The sequence below is a fragment of the Zingiber officinale genome, chromosome 6A, assembly GCF_018446385.1.
Source record: "Zingiber officinale cultivar Zhangliang chromosome 6A, Zo_v1.1, whole genome shotgun sequence".
Taxonomy (NCBI): domain Eukaryota; kingdom Viridiplantae; phylum Streptophyta; class Magnoliopsida; order Zingiberales; family Zingiberaceae; genus Zingiber; species Zingiber officinale.
This window is the reverse complement of record NC_055997.1, coordinates 40,118,924-40,146,618: the sequence shown is the minus strand read 5'-3', so window position 1 is coordinate 40,146,618 and position 27,695 is coordinate 40,118,924. Positions and strand designations below refer to the sequence as shown.

Below are 27,695 nucleotides of genomic sequence, written 5' to 3'. Positions count from 1 at the left end.
CTACTGTCGCCATCGGCCTTACAACCACTTGCTTCCTGCAAGCCGCCCCACAGTTGGCCACCATCCGCTAGCCCAAAAGTAATCGGTAGCAGCCCCTTTCCAGGCAAACATTAGCCTTCGAACAACGAGGAAGGTCCTCCTTGCTTGCTACCACAAGGCACCTTCACTTGTCACTGGCCACTTGCTAGCTTCCAGCAACCCTCTAGCTACCTGTCCTTATTGCCAGACCCTCGAGGTCGGTTGCCTGCTATCTCCTGCCTGCTTCCAAGCTACCCGGACAGAGGCAAAGCACCACCGGACAGCAACTCCAAGTTGTTGTCCCTTAGTGTGTGGGTTTCTCCCTTCCGTCACTTTGTGTCACTGGGTTGCCCTTATTGCTGGGCACAAAGTTGAGCCGATGATATCTCTTGGATTGCTTTGTCTCTTCTTTCAGGTAGTACCAAATTGGAGATGAAACTTATGGTTCAGCGAAGCCATCTTGAAGATATCTTAGTGTGGATATCAATAGAGACAAATTTGGTCAAGTTTGCTAGTTAATGTCATTCCAGCTTAACGTCATCCAACAAGTATAATTTCATTTTTAAAATTCTTGTTCTATGGCTATATCTATACATGTGTGTATCATGTATGTGTATGATGTCCATGTTATAATAATTTAGATAATCATTATGCTTCCACTACTTGTTTACGAAATAAATTTTTTAAAACACACATAGAGACACCCTCTAACAACTAATGAAGCTGTGAATGGAGACATACCTATAACTTGGGGTCACCTTAATAGTTGTATCAAGATGAGATCATTTGTTGATTGATAATGATCAGAGTAAATGTACCCATCATTTACTAAACCTGCTAGAGTCCAGATGAGAATTCTAGAGTTGAATTTAGGATTAAGCATTGGAAATGTCTATATCAAAATTTGTACGATGTTAAAATTAAAAAAAAATGTACTTTTGATTAGTAAAGAGAAAAATATCATAGTATGTGATTCATACCACATATGTCATAGCAACAGTAAGTTTTGTAGAAGAATGGATTCCTACTTCTCTACTATGTGAGACTAAGATTATGAGTTAATCTCAATTTTGTCCTCAATGATTTTTTTAGTTGTCTACTTAAAGCTCTAATCAATGACTACTACTTTAGTATGTATCCTAATAACTATAGTTGATTCAGTTTATGAAACATAGCAAAAAAGGAATGCATTCTAGCTAAAAAGGAAAAAATAAAATAGATTTACATCTTTGACATTATTCACTAGTCGATCAATTATATTTTTTTATTGAGTATATAAAATATGATTGTGAATAATTATATTGATTGGAGATATTAAATATGCACTCAAAATAATAATCATTATGAAGCATTAGAGATGTTCATATTGTAGGATCGAATGAGTGCGATAGAAGAGGGGGAGGGTGAATATCGCACTTTTAAAAAATTTTCTTTTACTCGTTTAAAACAAAATCGTACAGTGGAAAAGTAGATAACAGGTTCGGTTATTTGGTTTGGAGCATAGGTCGACTCCTACTCCAAGGCCCGCGATCCTTGATCGCACCGATAGACAAATCACTAAAAACTCTTCTTTCCGAAAACCTCGGAAAGAAGCAGTGCGTATAAGAAAATGAGTAAGATAGTAACAACCTACTATCTTACTTGAGTTAAATACAATGCAAGCAGTAAAATAAAAATATATCAACGGTATGTTAAAGTTGAAGCTCAATCGACACTTGAATGATGTAGTTGCTTGCGAGTTGTAGTAGCAGTAACACAAGCAGCTTTCATAGAGATGATCTTCCAATCAACCAGAATTCGTATTTCAACCTCGGACCTTAAGCTCTCTTTTATAGGAGTCGTCGATGGTCGGTCGACCGATCCCCAGGTTTGGTCGACCGAACTAGCTCCCTTCCATCTTCGCTGAGATCTGACTATGATTCGATCTTGGCATTTACTGTCATTAAAGTGTTCCATCAACCGATCACCTTTTTTGGTCGATCAAACAGAGAGTTTCCCTATTGCCAAGATTCTCACTTAATGCTGCATTGATGAGGTATTGTTCGATCAACTGATCTGCTAGTTTGGTCGACCTATCAGCTTAGCTTCCTTCTCTGCTTCTGACTGAATTGATCTGTGCCACATCGTCAGGGTTCGATCAACCGATCCTTTGGTTCGGTCGACCGATCAGGTTCTGATAGGATTTCACTCTGGTTTGGTCTGGACTTGTGTCTGCTCTAAGTTAGTCTGGTTCGGTCGACCGATCCTCCTGTTTAGTCGATCGATCAAGTTGAACTTACAAAACAGAGTTAAATAGTATATTCCTGCAAAACAGAGATTAGCACAGTAATATATAAAATGCATGAGTAAAAATAATAGACAGTTCAATTGTCTTGATCTCAACTTGGAAACCTTTCCAGTTTCTTCAATTGGATCAGCGACCTTAGGTTGTTTCCTTCAGGAACACAACCTCACTGTCGCTCCTCTAGTTGTTTACCTCAACCTATCTGCCAAACTTTGATCCTCTAGATCTGTTTGGACTTTTCACTTAGCCTTGATCGGCTCGCCAGGACTTTCTCGATCTTCGGTCCTCTAGACCTCTCGATCTCACTGTCAAGTGTCGGTCCTCTTGACCCACTTCGTCTTTCCAGCTGGGTTCCATAATCTGCTAAGACTTTTCCTGCCTAGCCTCTAACTAGGTCTTTCTTGGTTGAGTAAACAACCTGCACACTTAGTCAACTTGTTAGATCACAACAAGACTTGACTTGAACCTTTGACAACATCAAAACTTAGGTTTGATTCTGGTGCAACTTGCACCAACACATATTGATGTAAATAATTTAATCCGGGGTAAATGCAAAATATTAGTGTCTCCAATTTATGATGAGCCACTATGTAAAGTATAACTTTCTTAGCTTCGATTGGTCAATATGTTTATTGTCGCACAAATCATTTTTCCTTATGTATAAATTAGATGTTCTTATTTGATTTTTGTGACTTGACTTGGACGAGTGAAAGATATTCGTAGTGGGACACGTTGCCTGGTAGTGGGCACACGTTGCCTTCCCATATATCATTTATATATGAGCATCCAAGTAACAAAAGCAACGAGATACAAGGAAGGGGTTTTTTTTAATGCTTTTGTACAAGAAGAACATCTAGGGATTTGGCTCGTGAATGAAAGGGTGGTTCATTGTAATCCTCTTGGTGACAGTAGACACAAACAACAAGTAGAAACATTATCTTTCTAAAGGCACTATAAGTGTTTCTCATTAATTAGAATAATATGACATGCTTTTTTTTTATGAAAGCGTAAATATATATCATCAAAAAATCATACAAGAATTAATGATACCGTTGGTTCCTACTCATCACGTGTTGACATTTGCTAGATTGGAGAGAGTACGCATGGCACCGCTAAAGGGTTGGTGTAGGCACAAAACACCAACCTACATCATTTTTGAACATAATCAAAAATAAAATACAAACACAATCACAATACACACCAATACACCATTGCCACCGATGCACTATCAACATCGTCTCTATGATCCCATCCGTCTACCACTTTGCCTCCATGATCGTCCACAACTCCTAGTCACACCCCAAGAAACCATCAGCCTATCATTAAGTCTGGTAGCCCTCTCCAGTGATCATCTGAGTTTGAAAAAGAACATCACACCACATTTCAGCTCAACCTGGTCCTCCATCTATTCTATGATTTCAGCGAAACTCCGGCCAAGTTGTCGTCATTCCAGCCGCCCATCGCACTCCCCCGTGAGGGGCACAACTCACTAGCAGAAGATGTGAACGACTCTATGTCGATAGCCCTCCAAAACTGAGATTGGACGTTGCATGATTCATCCTTGCGTTTAGCCCTTGCAGCAGCTCCCCAAGCAACATTTCTTCCGATTAGCAAACCCCCCCGCCCCCCCCCCCATTCTGTCTCTCCCCTCTTCGGCAATCGTCTACCTTGACAAAGTTAAATCCGCCTCCCTCCTCCATATGCACTCGCTTGGTCCAGATTTACATCAAAAGGGAGACTACCATCGCTTGGGAGGGGGGCTCCTTCACTTGTGTGGTAGCATTGGTTTGGCTGGCCTAAGCTGGGCAATTTTGCCGGAGAAGAATGTGATGCTTATCGCTGCAGTTTTTGGACTCAAGCAAAAACCCCCAATATTCATACTCCACAATCCTCCACATGATGTATCATTTGCTCTCTCTCCCCGAAGTATCACCCTCTCCTCCTTTCCGCCTCCCACAATCGATAATTGATCTAGCTCCACTGTGATTCCCCAGTTGGGTTGAAAGCCTTGCTCAATCCAGAGAAACCCATCTTTCCGAGGCTACTCGTTGTTTTGGGGTGAACTATGTTCCCACCATTTTCTGTTCTCAGCCACCATCGTCAACAGTGAGCTCGCACTAGGCCTCGCACTGTGGGGGAGAGGTCACCTTCCTCTTGCAGCTGCTAGCTCTGGGAGGGGGGAAGGTTCATTAACGTAACATGTGTTACTTTTTTTTGGGAGGAAAGAAAGATGAATGAATATTAAATATATAAAGTTACAAAAATATCCTTACTTTTTAAATTAGACATTTTTCATAATATTAATATTTATTTTATAAATATAAGTCAGATATTTTTAATAATAAAATTAATTTTTTATATTATCATTTAAATTAGTTATTTTTTAATAAAAAATTAATCTTTTATACTATTCATAATAAAATAATGAATCATCGATAATCAACTAATTAAATGAGAAATAATGAAAATAATGATTTTAGAAATCTTAAATAAAAAAATTTGAAAGATAACACTGATAACGAGAATTCTTATTCTTTAAAAACTTATTAAATTTTAATGAAAAATTTAAAAATAATAGATATCCTCTTAAATTTTAATGACAAAAATAATTTTTTTTTCTTCAATTCAGTTAGCAGATGTATCGGATCCCCTCCTCTAATAATCTGGCAACAAGCGAGCTGTAAAGAAGACAAGGAAATTGGACGTCGGCAATATAGCAAAATTAGAAATTGGAACATTTCTTAAACTATTAAGAACAAGGATAAAATTGGAATAAAAAATCTTTTGTTTTCCCTTCCCTTCCTTACACCCCAATTCGGGTGTAAGAAAATTTCTTTTTCCATGAGTAATAAAGGTTAAATCTTACCCTTCCTTATCTTTCCTTTCCTTTCCTCACTCCTTCCCAAATAAGGTTCAAAATTTCATTTCCCCTTATTTCCCCTTCCTTCCCCTTCCCTCATCTGCTTCCAAACAGACCCTAAACGGATTTAGAGGAGGGGATATAACATGCATATTAAACTTACATCTAATATATGATAACTTTCATCGACGACTTCTTAAGGTATGCATGGATATATCTTATGAAGGAGATATCAGAAGCATAAAGTAAGTTTAGAGAATTCAATGAGACAGTTGGAGAACTTAATTAGAAACTTATATGTTTACGTATCGACAAGTGACAAATATTTCATGAGTTCACGAAGTATTTACAAGTTTGTAAGATAAGGTAGCAGTTAACATGTCCTAACACTCCATGGCAAAATGAAGTAATAGGAAAAAAAAGTACAATCACCTTTTATGTGGCAACAAGAGCATACTACATGCTAAAAATGTTTCACCTCGATTTTGGGTAGAATGCATGAAGACTATACACATGACTAATAACTGCCACAAGTATCGTTAGGATCTGTTTCACCATTTGAGAAAGCATTCTGACCCTACAACAGGAAGATGTTACATCTCTTGAAATATGATATTTGATAAAGCTTTACCGTGGTGGTTTCCTCAAATCGAAGTTTTATCAAATTCAAAGGAAATTAAAAAGAAATTACAGGAGAGACTTAGACAAGTTATAGATTGAAGAAATCACTCAAAAAATAGAATCAGAACAAAACTAGAGCGTAGAAAGAATCCAGAATAAAATTAGAACCCAGAACAGAACTAGAATCCAAATAGAAGTATAACTCAAAACAAAACCACAATTGAAAACAGAACCACAACTCATAATAGAACTAGAACCTAAAACAGAATCATAATCCAATATAGAACTACTAGCAAGAATAGAACAGGAATGCAAAAAAGAACTAAAATCCAAAATAAACTAGAATCTAAAAATAAAACTAGAAATGAGAATCGAAAATCCAGAACTCATTACCCAAAAGTTAAAAACTCAATAGCAAACAATTGAAACCCAAAACCTAAAAATCCATGACCCTGAATAGAAAACAGAAACTAAAATGCAAAAAAAAAAAAAAATCTAAAAACCAGGACCTAAAAATTAGAATTCAAAACCAGATACATGAAGAGACATTCTGAAGCAAAGAATGGAGATTGAAGACCAAATTTCAGACAAATTCATAAAGACTTAATGGTGCAAAGTTTGAAGACTTCAAAAGGCAATCTAACATGATATACAAATATACACTAAGAGAGAGTAGTCGGTAAAAAGAGTATTCAAGAATCACCACCTCTTGGTCTTCTTATTTTTTGAGATAACTAGAGTTTTATTAGGATAAATTTTTAAAAAGATCAATTATAATTTTTTAGATAAAGTATGGATTATTTGAATTGGATTAGAATAATTTTTTAAAAAAAAGGGTCCATTAGAAATTTATTAGATAAATTAAAAAATTATTTAATATTTTTAGAAAAAGCTATTAAAGTTAATGTTAACAATTTATAAAAGCAATTAGAATCTCATTCATTGAGTGGATCAAGAGTGTTTAAATTGTAATAATAGTTTTTGTTTGGTTGGTACGCATCGGTTCTCGAGAGGCTGCTGATGTGAGAGTTCCATATTTTTTTTATACAAATTTACTATAATAATAATCTCTTTCAATCTCTTTGATTCAACATATATCACTCTTAATGCTTCTAATTTTTCTTTTTTATTGCTTTAATAATCTTAGACAAATTATCGTTGGAATTTGAGAGGGAATGATCAGTCCAATCATACAAAAAAAATTTCATGAGCCACAACTCATCCATGCCCAGTCCAAGCATTTTTAAAATTGTCATCCCACGGAAAAAAAAAATCCTACAATATACCACAATTAAAATTCAACCCTTAAATATTCAATTAACCCACTCCACCATTGTCCGGAGGCTAAAAGTTATAATCGGTCTCTTATATTTGTTGCACTGATAAATGATATTAAAGGAGATTTAGTACAATATTGTATTTAAAATTTTCGAAAGGATGTAGGAGATTTAGTTTGAAATCTTAATTACCTCTCAAACAGAAGGATGAAACTTGTTCAATTCAGAGAGCACATGAAATTTAACTAACTGCTGTGGGATAAAATCTGATCTAACTCGGGGAAACTCGAACTGACATTGCTGCAGATACCTCAAAATGATTACCCCTAACGTCGAAATGGCACTTTCCGTAAAATATACACTTTTGGTTGTATGGTACATTATACGATGCAGTTGTCCATCAACTACAAACGAAGGAACAGAGTGCAGCCACGAGTGTTTATAAACCATACTTATGAACTAGCTTTTGGGGAGGTAGATGCTTTGTCCTCATCCTGGTGGTCATCTAATGGCTCATCAGGAACTTTTTTTATGCTGCTTGTAAAATCATTCTTTGCAGCATTTTCACCAGAATTCTGTTCAACTGTAGAGGATGGAATGCCCCTGGTCAACTCCGCTGATTGTCCAGATGTATTCAAGGCATGGCAATGAGGACAGTAGTATGTTATCTGAGGAAAATCCTCTTTCCGAGCAAGTCCTGCAGAAATAAAATAAATATATAGCAACACCAGACTCGTTCAGCTTTGCTAGAACTGACAGCTTTTGAAATCCACAGTTATAACATATAGCTGAAGCACAAGCATATCCACACTCCTTACCATTATGCATATGGCAGTTGCCACATATTAGTGCATAACTTTGTGAAGGATCCTCACCCACAAGTAATGCAGCTAATCGAGCAACCCAACCACCATCATTGGAGCCAGAGCCATTGTAGTGCTCAACAACCTTCTGAGTCTGTGCTGCAATTTCCTGTTCAGTCCCAACCTCATCAGATTCACTTGCCCATGTAGTAGCAGTGGTACTTCCAGTTGTATTGCTTCTTGCATGTGGTTGTTTCCGATTCCTGAGCCCTGAGGTTTGAACAGGCTCTGTATCATTGCTTTCTACAAGAGGATTTGTATTCAGTTTGTCTCCAAGAGAAATTTTCAGACCAGTGTCAGCCCCCAACTTTGATGCTAGAAATGTTGCTGCTGCAGCCTTTGCAGCAGGATCGAGATCATATTTCTGAAAGTCAGCCAATTTTCAGTACGAAGCACCAAAAGAACACAGAAAAGGAAGATAGGGATAACATTTCTCCATATTTCATATGGTAGATTTTACAATTAACATGCCACATTTTACATATGATGGAACTGAGTGGACTCAGCATGTTGGATATTCCATAAGGCTATGTATGGTAGGATAGAACAGAAAGAAAGGGACTGGAAATGGAGAATGAAAATAGAATGAGATAATAAGTGGAATGATCTAGTTCATTCTTTTGTTTGGTTGCATTAATGGAATGGACAATTCAAATGATTCATTCTATATTGGCATGTCTGGCCAATTTAACATACTCACTCCTAGTCTAAGAACATGTCTAGCTCATCCAATTTGCCTAATTTGTCCCCTTTTTCTTGATCCACTAGGCTTTGCCCCATCTACTTGCCTAGTTCACTCTGCACACTCAATTCATTAATCCGTCCAACATATCCAGTTCACTCCATCTAATCATAGCATCCCTATCTGCTTGACCCACTTGATTTATTATTTGATTCACTTGGTCTAATCCACTCAATCTGTCTACCCACCTGGACCATCCCAATGTTTTAAAAACTGGACCAGGCATCTTGGTCCAACCAAAAAAATGAGAACAAATCTGGCTTGGACTTACACAAATGTTGGTCTATATCATAACCAGCAAAATTGGAAAGACCTGATTACAAAACCAAAAATCAGTCAACCAGAACAATGGTTTGATGATAGGGCTTCTGCACATGGGCTTCCATAGATAGGTCTCTGTTAGAATTCTAGTTATTTTTTTAGTTTAATCTAATTAATTGCTATTATAGTTATCCATAGTTTTCTCATTAGCTTTCTACTATAGTGTGTGTGCAGGCATGTTTAGCTTTAATTGTAAAAAGCTTCGATTAAGATTTAGTATCAAAACTTTGTATATTTTAAATAATTCATTATGTATTTTTAATATGCTCATATATTTATGAAATATTTAAAACATATAAAAAATATATAAATTACATTTATGACATTATTTTTTGGGTCAATATGTCAAACTATCAACCCAATAGTATTACCAGTCCCATTCTGGTTTGGTTTTCAAAACACTGATCATCCTGCTAGCCAAGTTCTTCTCATCAATCCAACCTGCCTCACTCATGACGCGTACCACATGATCCTACAAGTTCAATCTCAGGTTTAGTTATTCAAATCTATTTATCCCATTTATCTGTATTTGAGATTTCAAATTGTAAGTAGTGTCATATTTAGTGGTGATGGAAAACAAACATTCCTCTCAAATTCAAAATGAGTGGAATGGAACGAGTATTCTTGGAAAGCTTATTCTATCTAAAATTATCAATCTAAACATTGGAATCAAATGATGGAGGAGAAAAAACATTCCTATTCTATCCCACCCTACCAAAGGTGACCTAAAATTTCAGGATCTAATCTAATTAATGAAGGATTTTCTAAGCTGTGATTCTCAAACATGGTTGTTTCCTACCATGTATCAGGGTCAACGAAATAAGCTGTGACCTAAAATCATTCCAATTACCTGAATAAGTTGTTGTGTCGCATAATAGTTTGTTCTTTCCTTGAGTTCATCAAGCTTCGCTTTCCTCTCTGCTCGCAGCTTTTCCAGAGTTTTCTGGTCCTTGCGATCAACTGCATGTGAGTGCAGACAATCCACTTAGAAACATGATAATTAAACTACTCTTGAGGCATCTAATGCTTTTAACATAAGAGAGACTCAATTCACAAACAGAGCCACAAGAGAAATGTTGTTTTATTTTCAGGGAAATGCAAATTGCTAGAATTACAAAATGAAATCACTTGATAAATTAATCTCATATTGCATCTTTTAATGGTAAAAAAAAAGTTTACATCCAATTGTTTCAAATTTTACCATCAGATTTCAAAATGGATAAATACTTAGTTCTCAAGATGCACTGATAGTAAAGTTTTGCAAACTAGTAGGTAGCCCACACATCAACTGGCAGAAAAGATAGAACTTTCTCATTAATCATCACAAATTAACATTGTTTCTGTTTGATTTGCCTCCATTTTTTTATGAAATCAAGCATAAAGGCAGACAACTGCTATATTTGTTGGAGTATGCTGCTTAATTCAACTGTATTTTCTATAAAACTATGCCTACCCATGTTTTGGTAACAATGCAGAACCATAAATTATAAGTTGGCATGGAGGATGAAAGTCAATTTCACAAATCTTTCTAGGTAAAATTGTTCTCCAAATTATTTAACTCTGTCAAATTAGTGAACAAATTTGATAATATTGCCATCAAATAGAAAAATCCCCTATTGTTATGGTCCAAAAATTGAAAGTAAATATCAAGCAAATACTAGGCCACAGAACTTCCAACGTCAGCATTTACCAAATCATAAACTGATTTAGAAAAGAAACTGCAGAAAATAAGAGGGACCTTGAAATCTTGGAGAATCACGGCCTGTTTCCTAAGAAGATGAATGATTGAATAATTAAGAGCTATGTCTAGGTCAACCTTGTTACTTTCTAAATTGTTCAAATAGCTTCATAATTTATATCAGAAATTGCAGGGTAATTTGTTATATTTTTAATTGAAATGATCTGAAAAAGCCAGGATACGAATGTAGAGGAGAAACAGAATTGAAAGCTAGCAAGAACTTGTCAGAATGTTTTCATATCCAATTAGAATGTGAGGAATTTCAGTAACAATGTGTTAAAAGTTCCCTTCTGCAGTAAAATTACAAGTGAATCTACACTCATATGCTGATGCTGTTTGTCATCACAAGTCACGAGTGTCACAAACAGCCTCATCTTGTCTATAACTATGAGCACAAAAACAGTAAGAAAAACAAACATAAGCTGTGTTGCAAGAAACATTATCAAAGGAAGCTCTAAAAATTTTATATTGAAGAAACGTATGAGAAATAGGAAGATCATGTTCAAGTGTAGAGTCAGAGATATTTACGTATTCTCGTGAAGCTTACAAGTGTTGAATAGATAACAGAAGATAAAACAGGCAAAGCAAACATAGGTAGAACTCGAATTGCCCTCATCTGCCAGCTCAGATCTGCATATCTAGTTGTCATGATAGCATAAACGACAGCTACAACCTGGCAAAACATCAAAAGCTTTGTTAAAGTTATTGTGCATGGATTAGTAACTATAAAATATTTGCAAAACTATTCCAATGGATCATCAAAATAATATGCATGTGTACTGAACTTTAGAGAGATTTCCTGACATAGCAGAAACACAACTGTGGAATAAAAAATAGGAAACATAAAACAACATGCAATAGCAGCACCATTGTTCTCTTTTTAGAGCAAGTCAAGTAGATACAAGAGGCAGAAAAATAAATAATAAAAGATTACCAAATTCTATACATGGATTTTACACTGTTATTTTTAAAAAAAAATATTAGCAAATGTCAGCTAAAAATACATTCTTTGTGGCAAAGCTCAGACAATACCTAGTGCATATTAATCTGATAGTCATAGTTCTATCTAGATATGCACTAACTCTAGCCGAATAACTGGAGTTTGATTACTGAGTAACTGAATCCTTTAACAACCTCAATTAGAACTATTTATTTATGTGCAGAACTAGTAATTATCTAATGAATTCATAAAGCCTGTGCTATGTCCAGCAAATGTTCATATGGACATATACTACCTGAAAGTCAATGTGGAACTGATTAATGGAAACTCAATCAAGAAATTAAAATTTAACCTATGTCAGATGATCAGGTAGTCAGATAGTTAAAAAAATTTGACTCATTGCTATCCCTTCCCAGATCCTAGGAACCAGAAGGCAGGATTATCCAGATTACAGCTGATAGAAAGTAAAGAAGAAGCCACTAAAGAGGCAATAGCAAGTCGCAAATGTAGCAAGGAAAACAGGGGGAGAAAAGAAGGTAACATCAGGGCAAAACCAAGATGGAGTGGTAGATGAAATGATTAAGGTGGAACAAAAGGGAAAAAAGAATTTGAATAAAGCATATGATAGAAGTGCAACGAAAGGTGAAAAATAAACTTGAAGAAGAATATATACATGGGTGCACACAAGTGTAGGTGAGTGTGAAAGAGAAATCTGGACACTAAACTGCACGTTGAAAAAAACAATCTTTAAAATTGGTTTTCCAAGCATAAATCAAGGAATATGAAGTCATTGAATTAAAATTTAACATTTTATATTTGGTTATCTAGTTAACTTTGCATATGATTTTCATATTTAGGCAAAGGTTAAGTTAGAAAAATAATTGTTGCCAAGTATGCAAATACAGTGAAGTTTGGCATGGTGCAACAAGATGAAGTATCAGTGGGTCTCAAAGACTAGATGCTAGGCAAGATGGAGTCTTAGTAAGTCCGGAACTAAGATAAAGGTAAGATAAAGTGATATGAACCCCACCAACAAATGTGATGGAACCCGAGACAAAGATGGATAGAGCCCCAAGAACTATATGACAAGAGTGTGAGTCTTCACCCGTAACCAAGAATTGGCATGAACCAAACCTACGATGGAAAGAAACGTCACACCCGGGGTGATAAGTTTCGATGGGTTGAACGCCACGAGAGTAAACTCGATAAGTTTAGAAAGTCCTTTCAAGAACTAAGAGAGCACACAATCTCACCAAAAACTAAGTTCCTTCATACTAAGATGTCCCTCCCTTAATGGGAGTGAACAAGGAAAAGTACAAGATAAGTGCATGCACAATTAGAGTCCCTATGTGGCATGCCTCATGCAAGCTATCTAGGAACCCAAAACAAAATAAATGCATGCACAATTAGAGTCTCAAGTCGCATGCTTCATTAAACAATCTAAAATACTTAAGTCTTCATGCATGAACGAGTTCCCATGCTTATTAGCGTTCTTTCATTAAGCACGGCCGAGTCATGGATGGTTATGCCCGATTACGTGGATTAGGCCACAACTAGCAGTTGGGATTATCTTGGTCTCTCCTTGCTCATAGTCCGCCCAATATTTTTTGATTAGCCCATTTAGTGCTTCCTTGAAACGCTTTGCCCGCAGTCTTGTAATTGGGCCTTCCGGAAGTGATAATTGATCTCTCCTAGCTTCAACCCTTGGTTTTCCAAGCATAAATCAAGCAATATGAAGTCATTGAATTAAAATTTAATATTTTATAGTTGGTTATCTAGTTAACTTTGCAAAAGGTTTTTCATGTTTAGGCAAAGGTTAAGTTAGAAAAATAATTGTTGCCATGTATGCAAATAAAGTAAAGTTTGACATGGTGCAACAAGATGAAGTATCAGTGTGTCTCAAAGACTAGATGCTAGGCGAGATGGAGTCTTAGTAAGTCCGGAACTAAGATAAAGTCTCAACAGGTCAGGAAGACAAGATGCCAAGCAAAAAGATGAAGTCTCGAAAGCATGGAGCCTCTTGGCACAAAGGTAATCCTTGGTACCAAGGTAATCTCTATCAGAAAGAGTTGACGTGTATATGTATACTGGGAATGAATAATGAGATTAGATTTAAGGCTCAACCTTAGAAGTGGTTAGATTAAGAGCATAGTTGATTGAGAGGACTTTTCATTCGATTGGTTAGTCAACTAAGGAGTTGACTCGTGACTAAATAAACAATCAAAATATTTCTATTTGGTGGATAGTCAACTCATTCCTCGTAGCAATCTGACAACAAATAGTAAAACCTGTAAAGAGTTGTAATCATTAAATTGATGAGTCTAGAAGGCGATGGTCAAGATAACTAAACCTAAGAACTTATCACTCAACTAATAACCAAAACGACTACTGTGTCGTTAGCTAACGAACACAAGCAACCGGTTGAAAGGTTACTTCGTAGACAAATTTGAATATGAAGGTTATGGCTATATATAGGAGCTTGTGAAGGCTCGGGATGGAAAGGGAGAACATGTAGACTCAAATTCTTGTGCTTGCAGTGCTCAAAACTCTTGTTCTCTCTAAGTTCTCTCTTGTTGTAATCTTTTTGTGCATCATCTCCATTATTCTAAGAAGATATTTGTAAGAGGTTTATCCACCTTTAGTTGTTGGCCAAGAAGGAGAAAACTAGTGGTGTTTCAAAGTGATGAACCACTTGAAGTATCATAGGCCATGGAAAAGGAGCCCACAAGCACGTCAAACTCGTGTTCTTGTGTTATGCATTAATTTGTAATTCTGTTCGTCTATTGTTTTGTATGTTTTCGCTTAGCAAACTAACATTCAGGAAAAAAGATCAAGCACAAATGTAGTCTACTCACTGCACCCTCCACCCTTTAGTCGCATCTCACGATCTAACAATTAGAATTAAAGCAAGGTTGCTCTAGTTAGACTAACCATCGATAAAGCATGGCTTAGAAGAAGATGCAAGATCAACCGAAACTAAGATGGATTTTAGAGACAAATTTGGCTTTGATATTTGAATTTCTCCACATTCTAGAGTAGGAGGATTTTCTCAATGAAGGTTGAGAATGGAGACTTTCACACAAATCAACATCGAACATTCGTTGCATTGAGAAAAGAGTTTTTGAAACTCTAAGGGTCAAAAAGAGAAAAGTTCTCAACAGAGAAAAGTGGAACGAGGAGAAAATCAATCAATTTAAGGCAAATGATAGAATAATAAATTTGTTAATTAAAAATTTTGTCTAACAATGTTTTGTGCAGAGTATGCAGAATAGGTGACTACAAGAATGCTCATGAATTATGGACGAAGTTAGTAAAAAAAAATTTAAAAATCATTATCAGCACAAACAAAGCCTACAGGAGAGCCTTTTTGGCTCTAGAACGAGTCGGAGGATGAGAGAAGCTCAACCTCCGAGATAAAAGTTGAGGAACCATTGACCTCTTCATCCAAGAGTATGCAATACGAGAGCTCCAGCTCTACCTCTCTAAGTCTTAAGGATCTAACATTTAAAGGTATATTGAATTTAATTAACAAAACTTATATAATATGCTTTTAATGGTAGGAAAATGGTACAATGCAAGAATAATATCCTAGCTTGTGAGGGAGAAGATCCAAGTGGCTCCCAAGGTTAAGGATAAACCCAAAGAAGTCACACCCATAGTACGAAAAGAGAAGGGGCACATAGTATGCTTCTGTTGAATTGACAAAGATCATTACGACAACCAAGGTCCAATCGAAGGCAACCTAAGAAACAAAGGAGAGGAAGCTCAAGACAAGGGGGGCTCCTATGGTATGATCATCTTGCAATTTTGCTTTATTGAATGATGTACCTTATTATAAGATAAAGTTGAGTACAATAAATCCAATGTGGTCCAATCCTTCCCCGGGGCCCACATTGGTGAGGGCTTAGTGCACTAGGTGCCTTTATATAATAAGAATAGAAAAAGTGATGCTCTTAGGATTAATTCTAGATCAAGGCATGATAGGCAAAAAGAATCTAGAATTAGGGAGTTAAAGTAGAAAAATCAAGTTGAGGTCAATTAAAATGACAAATGGATCTAAGAAGCAAGACCTAGGTTTCCAACAAAAAAAAAGGTCTAGGATACAAACCAAAGTCAAATGATAGTGTGTCAACCTATCATAAGGTTCCTTTTGACTATGGAACAAAGTCAAAGAAATCTATTACCAATATATCAAAGGAGGTCCCATAGAAATAACTTAATGAGAGACCATCAAGGCTAAGGCTTCTAAGAAGCCTAAGAAAGTTATTAAAAAGGTATTAAGGGAGGTTATCCCTTGTGAGTACGTTGAAAACCCCAAGGAGTTCCAATAGGTATTGAATCCCAAAGAATGTGATTCCACCATGCTAAATGGTATAGGATGTGTCATCTATTTTGGGAGAGGAGTTATCTCAACCGTGACAAAGTCGACTCCTCGAAGGAATATTCGTGTAATTGGGATACTTAGGAAATGAATGTCATAAGCCTACTCCTATAAGGTTCTAGAGTGTGTCAAATAAATTTGGATAAGTGGAAAAGTCAATTTGAGTGTTTAGACACTTAAGATTTGTTTATGCATTAAGATGGAAAATTAGCTAGAGTTTTATGTCAACACTACATAGAAAGGAATTCTAAGATGAGAGTTTGATATATTCTCTAGAAATCCATAAGTGTGCCAAAATTGGTTTGGGCACATTGATAGGAATTAATAATGATAGGATTAAGCATGCTTAATTTGTGTTGATTTGGTTTAATTTATATATATGTGATGAATTATATGCTTTAATCAAGTCATGATAAATTCATATCATGTAATTTGGACTAAGGATGATGGCAACAATTAATCCTAGGTAGGAGTGTTAATTGGGATTGTAGTATAGACTTATATGATCACCTTAGCTTAGAGAGGACACTTGAAGCCTTATCACAACTTAAGGTTGATTTGTTGGTATGTTTAAACAAGATAAACTAAGTGTAATCAACACACATTAATCATAAAAATAATTGTGGGAAAGCTTATGTACAAGTCATCTAAATATAACCCAAAGATGATAATTGAAAATTTCAATCCAAAATGAATTTCAAAATATTTTTTTAAAACTTTAGGAAACCAGTTTTGAACTGGAGCACTTGGATAATACAAAATTCGACGCGAAACATTACAGTTTTCATAGTTCTTGACTTTGTGCTAATTTTGAAAATTTGTTTATTTTCATAAAAATGTATTTTTTTCAAAGAAAGATAATAATATACCAAGTGTGTTCATAATGTCTCATGAACTTTTAAAGATTTTTAAATTTACGGTTGAAATGGTTTTTTGGCCTCAATAGACAGCACTAGTTATGCATCACTTATGGCAGTCAATTAGGTTGGAATGAGTCAACTATGTTGGGATGAGTTTGACTCACTAGGTCTATCAGTTGACTAGCACACAAATTGCAAAAAAGGTACAGTGTTTTATTTTCAACTGAAAATGGATTTTTGAGCATTCATCCCTATTCCCATGTACCTGATATAATTACCAAGAAGTAGGGAAGCGTGTTCAACAACTCTTTTATGGATTAAAAGAGTTATTATTTGTGCAATTTAAAGGAGAATGTGAAATTAAGGGGAGGAACTTATGTTGTGACTAAATACCATGCTTGGCAAACACTTAGTATCGTTGGTAACACTAGAGCTTAAGGTTGAGCATTCGACTAATTCTCAAGGGGGAGAAATGAATGGATTATTATGCTTGTGATGCGTAGTTAGGTGTCTTCATTTTTATCAATGTCAATGGGCCAAGGGGAGAGATGATGAGTTTAAGTTAGAAAACATTACCTTAATCATGGACCATGTATGTCGAGGGGGAGAAGTGATTAGAAGTATTGTTTGTGCATCATTTGTATTGCAATTTGTCTTTATAATGCTTTTATGAAACATGGTTTAAACTTAAACCGGTTGTCAAATATTGTAATGGATTGGTGTGACCATGCATGTAGTTTACGTGTGATTTAACATTTGGACAATGTTTAAGTTAGGAAAATATTTATTGATCTCACATGTGAGTTGAGTATACATGTGCAAAAAAAAACAAAATAACGTGTTGTAGGTGCAATAAGATGAAGTCCCAATAAGTCAAAAAGATCGAATGTTAGTCACCCCGCACAGAAGATGAAGTCCTACTAGGTTAGGAAGACCAAGTACTAGGCAGAAGCATAGAGCCTTTTAATACGAAGGGTAAGCTTTGTGAAAAGGAGTTTGAGTGTATATGTATACAGGGAACGAATGAGATTAAATTTAGGAACGGACTCAGCCTAAGAAGTGGTTGGAATTAGAGATGCAATTGACTGAAAGGGGTTTTCGGGTGACTAAGCAGTCGACTCATGACCAAACTTTTTGTTCGTTGGGCGGTTGACTGATGCTTCAGTCAATTGACTACTCATAGGAGTCCAATGATAACCAATGTAAAAAATATTGAACATATTAACAAGTACAAAAGGTGATGATCATGAAACCTATACATAAGAGGTAGTCAATATTTGACTAATAGTCAATATCAATAGATTGATGTGAGCTAACGAATTCAAGTAACCAATCAATTAATGGCATGGATGAATCACCTGATCACAAACAAAAAGGCTATATGGCTATGGTTATATATAGGAACTTGCGAAGTCGCAGGAATGCAAAGGGGAAACCTGTGGATTTAAATTCTTGTGCTCAAAACTCTTGTTCTTTTTAAGTGCTCTCTTATTATAATCTTCTTGTGCTTTATCTCCCTTATTGTAAGAAGATATTGTCAGAGATTTCTCCACCTACAAATGTTGGCAAAGAAGGAGAAAACTAGTAGTGCTTTCGAGGGGTGATGCACCTGAATGATCATGTGCTGTGGAATAGGAACTAGGGGACTGCCAAACCACGTTAAACGCTTGTGTTGTACATTAGTTTGTATTTCTATTCTTGTCTAGTGCTTTGTATTTTTCCATTCTACAAACTAACATTGCAGAAACAAGAATGAGCTCGAATGACATCTATTCACCCCTCCCTATGTCTCACAATCCAACAAACTTATCTTTGTGATATATGAAATAAAATCAATAAAAAATTAGTTCAACATGACTCGGTAAGAACTTAAGAATATTGCAAACGTGCATTAGAATAAGTTCCAATTGTGTTTTTACCCCCACTATATGAGGCATACAATGTCAAGTTTACTTTCCGATTAATCCTACCATTTCACGCTTCAAGTCAAACTTCTTATGACTTCAACAAAGTCAATTGCCAATACTTGAATCGAAAATCATCACAGAAACATGAATCTTTTCTTCACTAACCTACTAAAAAATGGATAACAAAATAGTAGGTTTTAAGGTTCTCTGGTGAATTTAATAAAACACTAATTGAAATGCTTCAATTTTAACACTGACCAACTGTAACAAGTACTATGCTAAAATTCAAATAGTTGAAAATTATTTTCCAAATATTATAATCTAAGGTTTTAAGAAAATTGGCCATAAAATATGTTGAATACGAGAGCAAGAAAAAAGCTACAGACCCTTATTTCAACTGAGTGGGCCTACGAACCTCAATTTATGGTGCTTGTAAGCTACGCAGGAATAGAAAGATTTTAGTATCTCTCCTAATGAGCCCATTCATCTATAGTCTATTATCAAACTTAAGTGGTCAATTTTAAATTTCACATTTTTTGTATGAAGATCTCAAAAATATGCTAAAACTTCTGATGCAAAACAACCAAATTTCATGAAAGAGGAAAAATAGTATTAACAGTGAATTCATACAAGGGATCCTAACCTTTTTTAGAAACCAATATTAGAACTAATTCTTTGTAAAAATGTAACTTAGGTTGTCCTAATAAACACTAACAAATTCACAAATAAATGCAAACCAAATTCTAACAATCACCCAAATAAATCTAAACAACTTTTTTGAAATTTCAATAACAAAATCTTTTTTAAAAAATTGCATCTTTCTCCACCTCCTAGTAACAAAGCAGAATGTTCCATCAAGTTTTATGACATCTAGCTTACAAGCAAGGCAAACAATCAGAGTATCTTTGTGGAAGATGGTTCTTACGTCTCTTGTTAAATCTCAGCAAGTACGTTAGTGTGATGTGTTATAGTTCCTCTTTTGTGATCCATGTATCTTTTATATATAGTAGTCTTTTCCAATATATCATATATTTTTTAGTGCTTTCGTGGGGAGCTAGGATTGTTTGCATATCAACAACCCTCAATCATATAGGTCAACTATAACAAGGAAGACCCGACACTGAAGTGTTGGAGTACTAGCTGTGGAATATCAACTAACAAAGAAGGGAAATTGAATATCCTTGATAAGATACTAGATCCTTTATATTGAAAAGTAAACTAATGTTCAATTTCAATAATATATGTATTAGGATATATCATTCTCACAATACTAAAAAGACTAGCAGATCGAGCATAAAGCTTCTTGTGGGAGTTCTTGAGATATCACTTAGTGTGAATGTCAATAAACACAATATCCTACAATATACTACATTGTATTCCTTTTGTTTACGATGTGCATTTACATGAATTTTACAAAATTCATTACTTAGTGTAGATTTTCTCTTAACATTGCTATGTATCTTAAATACATATAAAAAAACTTCTCAGCTAATTAAGGAGGGTGGAAGATATTAGGTAAGGAAATAGTTGGTAAAAAAAACTATTGAAAGGGTAACAAGCTTAAGACCTTCATATACAATCTCAAATAGGCTTTTATCCATAGAATGGTTTACAAAACCATTATTAGCAAATTAGGATAAAATTTAAGAAACACTATCCGCAACAGTAGGGAATCTTAAAGCAAGGTTAATGCTAAAGACCTTTCTGTTTCTGTTGAGGAAGTGGTAAGGATGTATAGAGGCCTAGGTTTTTCTTAGTTATCTAACACATATAACATTGTTACATGATCCTAACCTTGGTTCATCTCAAGGATGACACTTGTCTTTTCAAAAATGCCCTAGGAGACCTTTTATGTTGACTCCTACATTAAAAAGACCCCAAGTGTCGTTTACAAAGCATATAAATGAGTGCCCACAAATATATAATTATTCTTAATCATAAAGCCAACTAAATTATGATGATTCCTATCTTAGGTGTACTTCATCCTTAAGGTGGTCAAATCGTATTTATGTAGTTTTCATCTTGTATAGGATGACAACTACTCAACTAAATGCGTTAGCACACTTGTTGTCCTTTCTAAGTTTGTAAGCCAGATAAAAGTATACTCTTGGAGGAATTAATCTCACTTAGCATGTTTGGCATGTTTTGGTGCTTAACTTTATTTGAGACAAATGAAACAAAGTTTAGATAATAGCTTAAAACTCTTATCAAATGTGGAGCAGTGTTGTCAAGACTTTTGAAATTTCTCACTGAAGAAAATAACAGGGTGCCTTTCTAAGTTTATGTTCCCTCTAATACATATCCTAATGCATCACAAGGTACCTTGAATAATTTAGGATGGTTAAGATGTTTGAGGACATGGGCATTAGTTATCCTTTCATAAATGAGTGTCCATAAATAGGCAATCATTCTTAATCATAAAGCTAGCTAAATCATGATGATTCCTACCTTAGATGCCTTTCATCCTTACAGTGTTCAAAACATATTAATGTAGTTTCCATCTTGTATAGGATGAGTACTAAACTAAATGCGTCAGCACACTTGTTATCCTAGATTTCAAATTTGCTTGGTGATGCGATGGCAACCAAGGAACCAATTTCCAATTTCATGAGCTGCACGGATTAGCGCACGCATTTACAAGCTCTTGGTTCACAGAAAAGGGGGCATGAAGGTCGACTCGAGCTAAGGTAGAATGTGACCCAATGTTGTGCTAGTCTCGCACAACATACCCATCACCCAAGCAACGATAGTGGGAAGTTGACTTTGATTACAAAAGGATGCAGAGATAGTGATGGCAAGGCACGGAGAAGAGAGTAATACGAATAGGTGGGACATTGTTCCAACAAACTGAATGGAAATTATGGCTTTGACACCACTTGACGCAACATCAAGACTAACTCAAATTCCACCAAAGAGGAAAAATAATATTGACAAAAGATGAATTCATACAAGAGATCCTAGCCCCTTTTATAAAACCAGTATTAGGATTGGTTCTTTGTAAAAGTACGAATGGGTTATCTCAAAAAAAACTCTTACAAGCTCCTAAACAAACTCAAACAAACACCCAAATAACTCTAAATGACCTTAAAGTTTAAATAACAGAATTTTAAAACAAAAAAAAATGTGTCACCTTATATACAGTAACTATCCACTTAGGAAAGCTAACTATCATTGTGTTAAAGTCATATCCTAATTTATACATGTTTCCATCACTAGGGTAAAAATTAATCCTCCACAAGATATTGTAATGTAAAATAATGATGAAAGCACTAAACTTCAACAAAGTATAAACAAATGTCACATCAAACAAAAATATACTACGTACATATAAAAGCTTGCACGCTAGTGTTCTACATAAGAAAAGTGCGAACAAAACTATCCAACATCCATCATGCCTTGTATTAATGTTGCTAAGATCTGTGATACTAGACTCTGCTCCTAGTGCTCAAATTAAAATGGCAATCTAAACTGAATGAGGATTCAAAATAAGGCTGATCATCCAAGATTCACCAAAGACTCAACTTGATCTAGTCAGTTAATTGAGTTACTTTGTTAAGAATGTTATAAGTCCACAAATGTAACATGGAAAATCAACCAATTTATTAGATAATTGATTATCGAGACAAATAGTAACAATATCAAAGTTGAAATTATGTGGACTAACTAACTGATCCCTGAAAATTTTCAATAGAGACAAGTTCAGTTTCTAAGGAAAGTACATCATCAAGATGTATTTTTCCTAACTAATATATGGTGTGGTTATTCATTTAGGTCCGTGCAAATCTATCTCACAAGCAATAATGAAAATTCATTACAAATCATCTTTTATTCCATTAGCTAAGATTTTCTTTTGTTTCCCTCTATTTTCCATTCTAATTAGTTCAACTCTTCTACCTAAAGTGATCTCCTTTGAGCATGTCCACATTATCTCAACCAATTTACTCTAGTTTAAAACAAATATATAAGACTAACTGATATCTGACAAAACGGAATTAGACAAGCTTAACTGCCGAATACAAATCACCAACTTATGTTCTGGCTTGGCCACATTAGAGCGTAAACAACCTGGACTTGGAAACTTACACGAAACCAGTTCAAAAGGTCAGAAGAAAACTCCCTTCAGACGACCAGGGGATAAAACAACTACTTCTAGGGAGTGAACATAAGTCGTCATTCTGTAAATGCAAGAATCCAACGGTCTCTAATTCCTCAAGCTAGATCACACGTAGAGCCAGACGCTCTGCCAGACTATATTTGTTTCAGGCACACATACTCTTCTAACCTCACACAAACCGGAGACAAATCGTTCAACTCCCGCTCATGATCTACCATCATAAGTTACACACCAATGCGCAACTACATGCTTCATTCCATCCAGAATTAACCAGGATCTACAATCCAAAACACAGATCTGGCCAAAATAACACCAGAATATCGGAAAGAAAGATCCACCTCCAATAGGACGGAAAGAACGACAAGATTGCGGACGATCCGGCGGGAAGTCTGCGCCCGCCGCTTCAATCGCGAGTGCACTGCAGCCTCCTCCTTGGACAGGTACTGCAGCCGCTTCTCGTAGTCTTCCTTCCCCCGCCCGAAGATTCCGCGCCAAAGCCTAGAGAGAAAGCCCCTCCGCTGCTTCTTGGGGGGAGGAGACGGCTCTGCCGGAGCCGATGTGTGCTGCACTAATGCGACAGGGACGGCATCCTCCACGGCCATATAGGGAAGCAAAAGAAAAGTATATTGAGGAAGGGGATGCGAAAATAAGGGAAGCTTTGGGTCGGATTGGAGAGGAGAGGGAATTGCTTTTGTCGAACCGAACGGAACTTGACGAAGGGAAGGAAGAGGGATAAAGAAGGTTCTGGATTCTTACCTTTCGGCTTGGGTATTGCGCGTCGTACCGCACACGAAGTGTCTGATTGAATGGCTGTTCGATGAAATTTTATTTTAACCCTTATAGTATCGATATATTACGGAAATACCTCTTGCGGTCGACCTCCGTAGTTTAAGTTATGACTTTTTTTTTGCTCCGCATAGTTCTGACCTTGCACGACTTTGCTCGGTTTGGAAGTTGTGTTATCTTGATGATACATCACACCGTAAAACAAAACCACGCTGAGATCAGGGCTCATCAGTTTAGGTTTACTTGGGAGAGGGAGTGAGAAAAAAAGTAAAATTAAAAAAAAAAAAAAATCATAGTAGAAGAATTTTTATGATTTACTTCATTAAAATATTTAGATAAATGGATAATTTTAAACTAAAATTAATCATCTCAAAATCAGATAGAAAGCACGGATGAAAAAAAATAATGCATGTATCTCTTTTCATTCATAAAATTATACTATATATCAAAAAAATGATATATGTACTCTCTTTTAACTCACAAAATTATACTATGTACTTATAAAATGAGGCATGTAGCATTTTTAATTTACAAAATTATGTCGCATATATCGACTTTCCTCTATCAAGATAAACAAGCATGCAAAGGAATGGATAGATACTTTTCCTTGTTTATATGTGTAAAAACAAAGGACAGATGGATTTCGAAACCATCAACTGATTGTTTTTATTTCTATTTTTCATCCTCTCAAAAATGGGCGGAAGCAAGCGGACGGAAGCGAGAGAGTGAGTCATCTCAAAATCCCCTTTGCCTTCTACGGGACTCTTCACTAGAGCACTCTACTTGTAGCACCAAGCAAGCTTCCCTATTTCAAAGTCGATTCGGTCATTGCCACCTCCTCTCACTCCTTCAAGACAAACACCCTTTCCATCAGCTCCAAGTTAAGTGTGATACCTCCTTTCGGTACTAGGAGAATCATGAAAGTAACTCATCTTTTTTTGTCAGGTCCATTGCTATGGTTTGCATCTTCCTCCTCGCTTGAAGAGTCGGTGGCATCGAGTCCGTGAAAAATTGACCTCTTTTCTTATCCTCGCCAAACTTCTCAACATTCTAAGCGAATTGAGATCAATTGACACGAAACCTTCGATTCACAACAGGATTCAAAATAGAGATGTCGAATTTCTCCAATTTCATCATCTTCCTCTTACTTCTCATCCTGCCAACAACCAAAATACAATCGGTTGATCGCAATAATGGAATCAGTGAACCGCTCACCAATGTCGGTCTCCTTGAAGACGCCACCTAACAGACCTCCCAAGGATGCTGCCCGCGGGCGAAATCAATGTCGGAGAGGGAAGATCCAAGGAGCTTGTCGAGCGGAGCTGCAATCGAAGAGAGTGGTCCCTGCAATGTCCCGATCGGAGCTACAGTCGAAGAGAGCGGTTCCCCTCTCTCTCTCTCTCTGCATGCTCCTGTAGCCACAGTGAGGCCAAGCTTGAGGTTGAGCAAAGGTGTCCCTAGGGCGTAGCACAGCTTGGGGCGCATGATTTCGTGGTTGAGAGGTCCAAGGTTCGATCCTCGGGTGTCATTGTCTGGGGTTAGCGTCCCGATTATATGCTTTCAGTTGTGTACCTGTATTTACCTTCCTTCATATCCGTGGGACCGACTCTAGGAGGTCGTTGATGTGACGATTCTATATTTTTTTGAGGTTGAGCAAAGGTGAAATGCACGAAAAAGATGAGGAAATGAAAGGGAGTATTTTGTGGCCTTGGTGAAGAGCGATGTGGAGGCTGGTGAAGAGCGATAGGGCATTGGCGTGCTCGCCAGCATGTTCAGTGAAAAGGAGCATATTTGAGGCGACGTTGTCGGCGTCCATAAGTTGAGCTCGGAGTGAAAGGTCACAGGCCATAAATTCCTTTCCCTCCCTTTTTGTCGTTTCTTTTCTTTTATCTACTTTCCTTCACCTTTTTCTTCCCTTCTCTCGATGGTAATTTTCCATAGGTCATTCCTTTCCGCTTCGGAGTAAACATTGTATTAGAATAAAGAGATAAGTAGCAGCAATGACATTTGAGTTCCAACTCAAAAAAAATATATGATATTAAAAATATAAATAATTTTAACTCAAATCGATTCAAAATAAAATTAAGTTCCGATCGAATTATTCCAACTTTATTCGAACAGAATTTAAATTATAATTTAAAATGACTCTAATTTAAGTTCAGATTATTTCAATCTTAATTTAGCATATCTTACTATTTAATTAAGAATATAGACTCTTTAATAATTAATTTTGATAAAGTCTAAAATGAAATTTATTAATGTCATTTTTTACACTAAAAATAATTTTAAGTTTTATTAGTAATTTATCTGATTATTTTTAATATAAAAAATATGGACTTTTATAATTTTATTTTATCTCACATCTTAGCATTAGTAACACCACGAGCGGAGAAACTTCTATAAATATCTTGGGTTGGCTAAATTAGAAAGTATACCTTTCTTGGTCTTTTAAATAAGATCAAGTATAGTATATGTTCTTATCAGTTTAATATCTAATATAAAAAATTAAATTAATTTTTTATAAGAAAGAGTCTGTATAGTAACTTATTGTTGGGGTTCTCGAGCGTCAATGACTAATTTAAATTAAAAATATATAAAAATAATTACAATTTGATTCAAGTTTGGCTCACAAGTCAATGACTTGTGAATGATTAAATAAAATATTATATATTTGAATTCAATTCGAAAAAGTATCGAACATGTTCGAGTTCGACTCGGATTCAATAATTTTATAAATATATACGAATAAAAAAAATTCCAGTTAATTCAAAAAACTCGTGAACAAGTTCGATCCGTTTGTACCTTTAGGGTTCTAATCTTTAACTTGTATTTAGGGGTGTAAACAAGTCAAGCCCTCATGAGCTATTTGGATCTTAGTTTGAAAAAAAAAAAATTCGTTCGAGTTTGTTTGATTAAGTTAACGAGCTGAGCATGAGCCTGAATTCGAGATTGAATAGATTATCAAGCCAAGCTTGAGCCTGATTTCAAGCTCGAATATATTATCGAGTCAAGCTTGGGCTTAATAATATTTAGTTCGTAAGCTAGCGAATATGTTTATTTAGAGACTTGTGAACATGTTCGTTAAGAGACTCATGAACATGTTCATTAATAAACTCATTTAAATATCACATTTCAAACTCCAAAAGAGAAGTTATAAAGACAAAATTAAACCAATGGCTCCTCCTACTCAAGGGTGGAGCTAGGAATTGAGTTCTACCCGGGCTAAAAAAATTTTAACCAAAAATAACAAAAAAAAATACATGGTTGAGGGATTTGACATTAAGACACCTAGCATAATGAATCCTATAACAAAAATAATTTACAATGTGATGGGTAAATAAATTTCACAACAAAAATCATTTACAATTCATGATGAATAATTTCAAAAAAAAAAGATTAAATAATAACAAATTTAAGTAAATGACATAAGAAAATCTTAGAACAAATTGACAAAAAAAAAAAATATGATGAGAAATCCAATAAGCTCAAAATAAAAGAAGAATGAATTGATAAACTTGTAATAGCCGTGGTGATATTTAAAATACTAAAGAAGTAATTTTTAAGTTATTTGAGAAGAGAAATCCTACAGTTAAATTCTCAAAAGCAATTTTAAAATATTACAATAGAAGTTGCATTTCATTTTCCTCTCCATAAACGGCAATTGACTCAACCTTTTGATGAACTCTCCATCTCAAATAAAGGGTGTCTCTCGCATAATCTCTTATGACAAAAAATTACAATATGCCAAAGAAATTGTTAGAAAATACTTAAAATCAAGAGTATGGAATACAATTTTACATCAGCAACACATAAAAATTACACAATTTTTTTGAATGCATAGAAAGATAGTTTGAGAAGTTTTACTCATACAAGAACATCTTAGATTACTAGTTAATAATGACTGAGTGGATTATCCTGAAACTAGAAATCTACACTAGCATCGTCAAATATTTATGATGATCTTATTGCAAAATTCATACTAA

At 35.5% G+C, this 27,695-nt stretch overlaps 1 protein-coding gene and 1 pseudogene across 1 annotated transcript; one reads left to right on the top strand and one right to left on the bottom strand.

The window, feature by feature from the left end:
• Window positions 1-7,274: 7,274 nt before the first annotated feature.
• On the bottom strand, window positions 7,275-23,688 carry LOC121996316 (uncharacterized protein At2g24330-like). The gene is made up of 5 exons (XM_042550250.1): window positions 23,265-23,688; window positions 11,253-11,397; window positions 9,837-9,946; window positions 7,879-8,287; window positions 7,275-7,757 (listed from the first exon to the last, which is right to left on the bottom strand). The coding sequence occupies exons 1-5, from the start codon at window positions 23,526-23,528 to the stop codon at window positions 7,513-7,515; spliced, it is 1,173 nt and encodes a 390-aa protein (XP_042406184.1). The 5' UTR covers window positions 23,529-23,688; the 3' UTR covers window positions 7,275-7,512.
• A 2,455-nt stretch (window positions 23,689-26,143) lies between these two features.
• On the top strand, window positions 26,144-26,287 carry LOC121999034 (annotated as a pseudogene).
• Window positions 26,288-27,695: the final 1,408 nt, after the last annotated feature.

What these genes read in the sequence shown, in the direction of transcription:
- LOC121996316 (XM_042550250.1), bottom strand. Translation starts at nt 23,528, where the DNA reads ATGGCCGTGGAGGATGCCGTCCCTGTCGCATTAGTGCAGCACACATCG. An exon ending in TGTAAGCTTCACGAGAATAC is followed by an intron (nt 9,947 to 11,252) that starts GTAAATATCTCT and finishes ACTCACATGCAG; the next exon opens with TTGATCGCAAGGACCAGAAA. An exon ending in CAACTGCCATATGCATAATG is followed by an intron (nt 7,758 to 7,878) that starts GTAAGGAGTGTG and finishes TTATTTCTGCAG; the next exon opens with GACTTGCTCGGAAAGAGGAT.